General features: G+C 46.4%; 1 protein-coding gene across 9 annotated transcripts in view; it reads left to right on the top strand.

The window, feature by feature from the left end:
- The first annotated feature begins 471 nt into the window (after positions 1-471).
- Positions 472-6,000, top strand: part of ano5a (anoctamin 5a) — a 202,902-nt gene continuing 197,373 nt past the window's right edge. For 5 of the 9 annotated variants that reach the window (XM_038808346.1, XM_038808343.1, XM_038808345.1 and 2 more), the window contains exon 1: positions 481-599. In XM_038808346.1, the coding sequence (XP_038664274.1) occupies positions 530-599 (70 nt within the window). In that variant the 5' untranslated portion in view covers positions 481-529. Of the gene's footprint in view, positions 600-6,000 lie in introns of all 9 variants that reach the window. The other 4 variants (XM_038808347.1, XM_038808344.1, XM_038808342.1 and 1 more) reach the window with 1 other exon arrangement.

Genomic DNA, 6,000 nt, shown 5'->3' with positions numbered 1-6,000 from the left:
TTTAGGCTCCATACACAACACCAGCAGCGTTGAAAAGCCACGTGTTTCTCCGCACTGCGAGGGCTGGGAAACATGCAGCTAGACACGCTCGCTCGGGAAATTTGCTCCTTTTTGGGACGATCGCACCCTCTGAATTCTCCCTCTGCGTACCCGAACAGGCGCCAGAGTGTGGCGACCAGTTTCACAATAACTTCGTTGCAGTGTTTATGTAAGCCTACTTGTGACACTGGTGAAGACTATTATTTAGAAAGCCAATCAAAAAAGAACCTATGTAGAACTCTTGACAAATTCCTGGACAAATAGTCTCCTGCTGGAAGTTGTAAAGGTCTATAGCATCAATCCTCTGAGCGGATCAGCAGAGTGGCTGGCGGAGTCAGGGGAATACCATTCTGCCGACCGAAAAGGCGAGGAGGGGAACCATCCCTTTAAGGCACACGTCAAGTATTCTGGCTGTGAAGCAGCCGCAGAGAGGAGCCGGCAGCAGCAGCAGCAGGAGGAGGAGGCACGCTGCGGATCAGGGGCAGACAGAATGAACGAGTCTAATGGCAGGAACCAGGAGACCCTGATTGAAATGTCCTCCACTGGGGAAGAGACGGCAGGTAAGGGGGTCTGTGTGTGTGGGTACAGGTGTGGGTGAGGCTGCAGATTGGGATTGAGGGCACACTGAATCTAGGGCATGGTGAGCTGCTACAGCAGGAGGGAGGGAGACAAAATCTGACACTGTCATCGGTTCAACTGAGAGGGGTTGAGGGTGAGGGAGGAGGGGGGGAGCCTGCTTCTCCTTCTCCCCCGTTAGTTTGGGAGGAAATCAACACAGAGCATCAGAAACTGACACCAGGGCATTTCACTGTTGCTGTGAATTCCACCTGATTAGTCATGAGGTCTGTGTGTGTCCTTCCCCTCCCTCCTGCATTTTGAAAGGCTCTCTTGGGGAGAGGGTTTGTCACTCTGAGTGTCCAGGAGGAGAGGGTGACTCATTTTTGTCTGTCTGTCGAGGGAGTCACTCGAACCAAGGGGCCAGAAACTGCGGTCAAACCCCCCCCCCCCCCCCCCAAACTTGGGTTCCACATCTGTGCATTTGCAAGGTCGCCGAATTGGATGTCAGGGATGTCAAAGCGAATGACTGCGGATGCTGGAATCTGGAGCACCATGCTGCTGCACAATCCCAGCTAGATTGGCAGCTTCTGTGGAGCGAGGAGGCATCTGGACAATTCAGACTTGTTGTTGCTGGATTGTACCCACTGCTGGAAACCACGCACCTTTGATGGGGAGAGGGAGGGAGGGAGGGAGAGAGAGAGGAGGAGGAGGGCCATGCATGATGTTTTAGAAAGGGCAAGATTCCATATAACCTGGATTCCAGCAATTTAAAAGAAAATCCCATTAAGGGATGGAATATATAAAGCTGAGTTCTGGGACAAATCATGCCCCTTTGCACTGTTCTGCACAGTTTGTCAGAGTCAGGTGTGTAAAATCCACCTGGATGTCTAACCAGTTTAATAATAATAATCTTTATTAGTGTTACAAGCAGGCTTACACTGACACTGCAATGAAGTTACTGTGAAAATCCCCTGGTCGTCAAACTCTGGGGATTTTCGGGGACACTGGGGGAGAATTCAGAATGTCCAATTCACCTAACAAGCACGTCTTTCGGGACTTGTGGGAGGAAACCGGAGCGCCCGGAGGAAACCCACGCAGACACGGGGAGAACGTGCGGACTCCGCACAGACAGTGACCCAAGCCGGGAATTTCTTGTCAATGGTAACCCCCAGGATGTTGGTAGTGGAGGATTCAGCAATGGTAATGCCTTTGAATGCCAAAGGGAGATAGTTAGATTCTCTCTTGTTGGAGCCGGTAATCGCCTGTCACTGTGTGGTGTGAATATTGGTGTGGTGGGGGGCTGGTTTAACTCTGTGGGCTAGACAGCTGGTTTGTGATGCAGAACAAGGCCAGCAGCATGGGTTCAATTCCTGTACCAGGGGGAATTCTGAATTCTCCCTCTGTGTACCTGAACAGGTGCCGGAATGTGTTGACTAGGGGATTTTCACAGTAACTTCATTGCAGTGTTAACGTAAGCCTACTTGTGACAATAAAGGTTATATTTATTTATTAATTTCTGTTACTTGCAACAAAGCCAATTTCCAGGGACCAATGCCTGAAGAACATTCGACTTGAGATTGAGTTGGGTCATCTTTTCAGACATGCAGAGTGGCTGATAAGCCGGTGCTCTGTTCTGACCTGCTGTCATCGATGAGGATCCATCTTTGGGTTTACCAACTGTGATTAAATATATTCCTGGAGGTTTCATCACATTTCCTGCCCCCACCTTCCAGCCATCAATCGCCAACACATCCATCTTTGTGAAACACTGCCTTCCTACACTAATTATAATGCAAACATACTCTTTACCCAACTGGAAGATGGTTGACTATCAACCGAGCAGCCTTTTTCAAAAAGTTGACAGAACGTTCTCTGTGAACCTCGGCTTGTACAGCCCCCATTCATGCTGCTATGTCAAAAGAAGTCTTTGTCTTTTCAGCAATTTGAGATTGTCTCACACATTGTGATTTATAATGTTTGTTTGATTCCTTCCGTTTCTGCGCTTCTCGAATTCACAGTCGAGCTTTCAAAGTTAATTGTGGGTTGCTGAGACAGAAGCGATGGTGTGCGGTGCAGTGTCTGAACACGCTGAACTAGATAAAATCGAAACAAATTCTATTTTTCCACCAGTAAGCAGCACCAGCTTGCCTTCATCTCGCATTTTCTTAATGTATTGAAATGTTTTAATAAGGTACAGTTAGAGAGAGTTAGATATCTAGGGGAGCTGAAAGCCACCAATGGTGAATTGACAGAAATTGGAGGAGCATAGACATCTGTGAGCGTTACATAATATTTACAGGACAGAAACTGACCATTATGCCCCTGCTGGTCCATGCTGCTGTTTTACTCCATGTGTCTTGCGTTAATGTGGCTGCAAGGACAGCATTTGTTGCCCATCCCTAATTGCCCTCAAACTGAGTGAGTTGCTACATCATTTCAGAAGGTGGCTCAGAGTCAACCACATTGCTGTGGGTCTGGAGTCATGTGTAGACCCGGGAAGAATGGCACATTTTCTTACCTAAAGGGGCTTTAGTGAACCAGATGGAGCTTTTACAACAATTAATGAGTTTCATGGTCTCCATTGCTGAGACTAGCTTTATTTTATTTTATTTTTTTAAATAGAACTTACAGTGCAGAAGGAGGCCATTCGGCCCATCGAGTCTGCACCAGCTCCTGGAAAGAGCACCCTACCCAAGGTTAACACCCCCACCCTATCCCCATAACCCAGTAACCCCACCCAACACTAAGGGCAATTTTGGACACTAAGGGAAATTTATCATGGCCAGTCCACCTAACCTGCACATCTTTGGACTGTGGGAGGAAACCGGAGCACCCGGAGGAAACCCACGCACACATGGGGAGGATGTGCAGACTCCGCACAGACAGTGACCCAAGCCGGAATCGAACCTGGGACCCTGGAGCTGTGAAACGTTTGTGCTATCCACAATGCTACCGTGCTGCCCTTTCTATTCCACATTTTATGAAAATATAAATTTCACCAGTTGCTATTGGTGGGATTTGAACCCATGTTCCCAGAGCATGAGCCTCTGGTTTACCAGCCGAGTGACATCACCACTACACCACCATCTTTGCCTGACACCTTTGTCAAACCCTATCATTATCATACAATCATTATGAAACAGAAGGAGGCCATCCTGCCCATCAAGTCCATTCCGGCTCTCCACAGAGCAATACAGTCAATTCCATTCCCCTGCTCAACCCCTTTAGTTTATTGCCTTTTGAAATCACGGATAGTTTCTGCTCCCGCCGCCCTTGTAGGCAGCAAGTTCAGGGTCAGTACCGTTCCCTGTGTTTAACAAAAAAAGTTATGCCGCACATTTCCTCCCCGCCCCTGCATGTCTTGTCCAAAATCTTAAATCCACGGCCTTAATCCTCGCACCATCAGTTAAAGTGAACAATTTTCTTTGTCTACCTTAGCTGACTCTAATGTACAGCCCTCGATCTCCTTTGATCCAATGTGAACAATCCCAGTTTATCCATGCTAAATTTATAGCTAGAAAGTGTCTCCATCAGATTTGACCAGGCTAATTTTCCATATTAATGAGTGAAGAAGGTCCATGACGGGTTATGGCCTTAGCTAACTGGTTTCACACGTTTCATAAGAGCGGGAGAGAGTTTTCTTTTTGATTTGCAAGCAGTCTATTTTCAGTATTGATACACTTTTGCTTCAAATGAGTTGTAGTAACTTGTCCTCATTTTATATCTTTCCCATCCTGGGGTGGCAAAACTGCAAAATGTTACCCTGTGCACCCTGAGGAATGTTGTCGGCTGCCACCTCTGTCCTCCCCCCAACTCCAACAAGACTTAGTTAACCCTGTTTCTATTTGACTCCGAGAACTGGAGAGAAAATCCACCCCCTAGTAAAGACTCCCAGGCAGATGTTTCAGCTGGTCTCGTACTGTAGATTGCTTTGAAACCATTGATGGTTAATCTCTTGGTGTTATTACTGTTGACGGACGGTGTTAAAATAGACACTGTGCATCTGTCCTTTTCCAAAATAGATTCAGAATTTTTTTTTAGAAGGTTTGAGAATCCCAATGCAGTTAGATGCCCTTTGTAACTATTTAAAATTGCATTGACACACCTAAACTCTTGATGCTTTAAATTTCACCAAAAAATTTACATCCAGCTGAGCAATATTATGGAGTGTATCCCTAATCTATCTGAATGTACCACTCAGCCCTACTGGTCCATGTCAATGGTTTCACTGCAAACAAGCCTCCTCCTACCCCTTTTCATAGAATCCCTGCAGTGCAGAAGGAGGCCATTCAGCCCATTGTGTCACCACCAACCCTCCAAAAGAGGACTCTAACCGAGGCCCACTCCCCTACCCTAACCCCGCCTAACCTTTGGACACTGAGGGACAATTTAGTGCGGCTAATCCACCTAACCTGCACATCTTTGGACCACGGGAGGAAACTGGAGCACCCGGAGGAAACCCACACAGACACGGGGAGAAAGTGCAAACTCCACACAGACAGTCACCCGAGGCTGGAATTAAAACCAGGTACCTAACCATAGTGCTAACCACTGTGCCACCATGCTAGCTAAGGTAGACTGGGAGCTAAGACTTTATGGTGGAACAGTTGAGGAACAGTGGAGAACCTTCCAAGCGATTTTTCACAGTGCTCAGCAAAGGTTTATACCAACAAAAAGGAAGGACGGAAGAAAGAGGGAAAATCGACCGTGGATATCTAAGGAAATAAGGGAGAGTATCAAATTGAAGGAAAAAGCATATAAAGTGGCAAAGATTGCTGGGAGTTAAAGGACTGGGAAATCTTTATGGGGCAACAGAAAGCTACTAAAAAAGCTATAAAGAAGAGTAAGATAGAGAATGAGAGTAAACTTGCTCAGAATATAAAAACAGACAGTAAAAGTTTTTACAAATATATAAGACAAAAAAGAGTGGCTAAGGTAAATATTGGTCCTTTAGAGGATGAGAAGGGAGTTTTAATAATGGGAAATGAGGAAATGGCTGAGGAACTGAACAGGTTTTTTGGGTCGGTCTTCACAGTGGAAGACACAAATAACATGCCAGCGACTGATAGAAATGAGGCTATGACAGGTGAGGACCTTGAGAGGATTGTTATCACCTAAGGAGGGAGTGATGGGCAAGCTAATGGGGCTAAAGGTAGACAAGTCTCCTTGCCCTGATAGAATGCATCCCAGAGTGCTAAAAGAGATGGCTAGGGAAATTGCAGATGCACTAGTGATAATTTACCGAAATTCACTAGACTCTGGGATGGTCCTGGTGGATTGGAAATTAGCAAACGTGACGCCACTGTTTAAAAAAGGAGGTAGGCAGAAAGCAGGAAATTATAGGCCAGTGAGCTTAACTTCGGTAGTAGGGAAGATGCTGGAATCTATCATCAAGGAAGAAAT

The sequence above is a fragment of the Scyliorhinus canicula genome, chromosome 9 (assembly GCF_902713615.1).
Source record: "Scyliorhinus canicula chromosome 9, sScyCan1.1, whole genome shotgun sequence".
NCBI lineage: Eukaryota > Metazoa > Chordata > Chondrichthyes > Carcharhiniformes > Scyliorhinidae > Scyliorhinus > Scyliorhinus canicula.
This window is presented reverse-complemented; position numbering and strand designations above follow the sequence as displayed.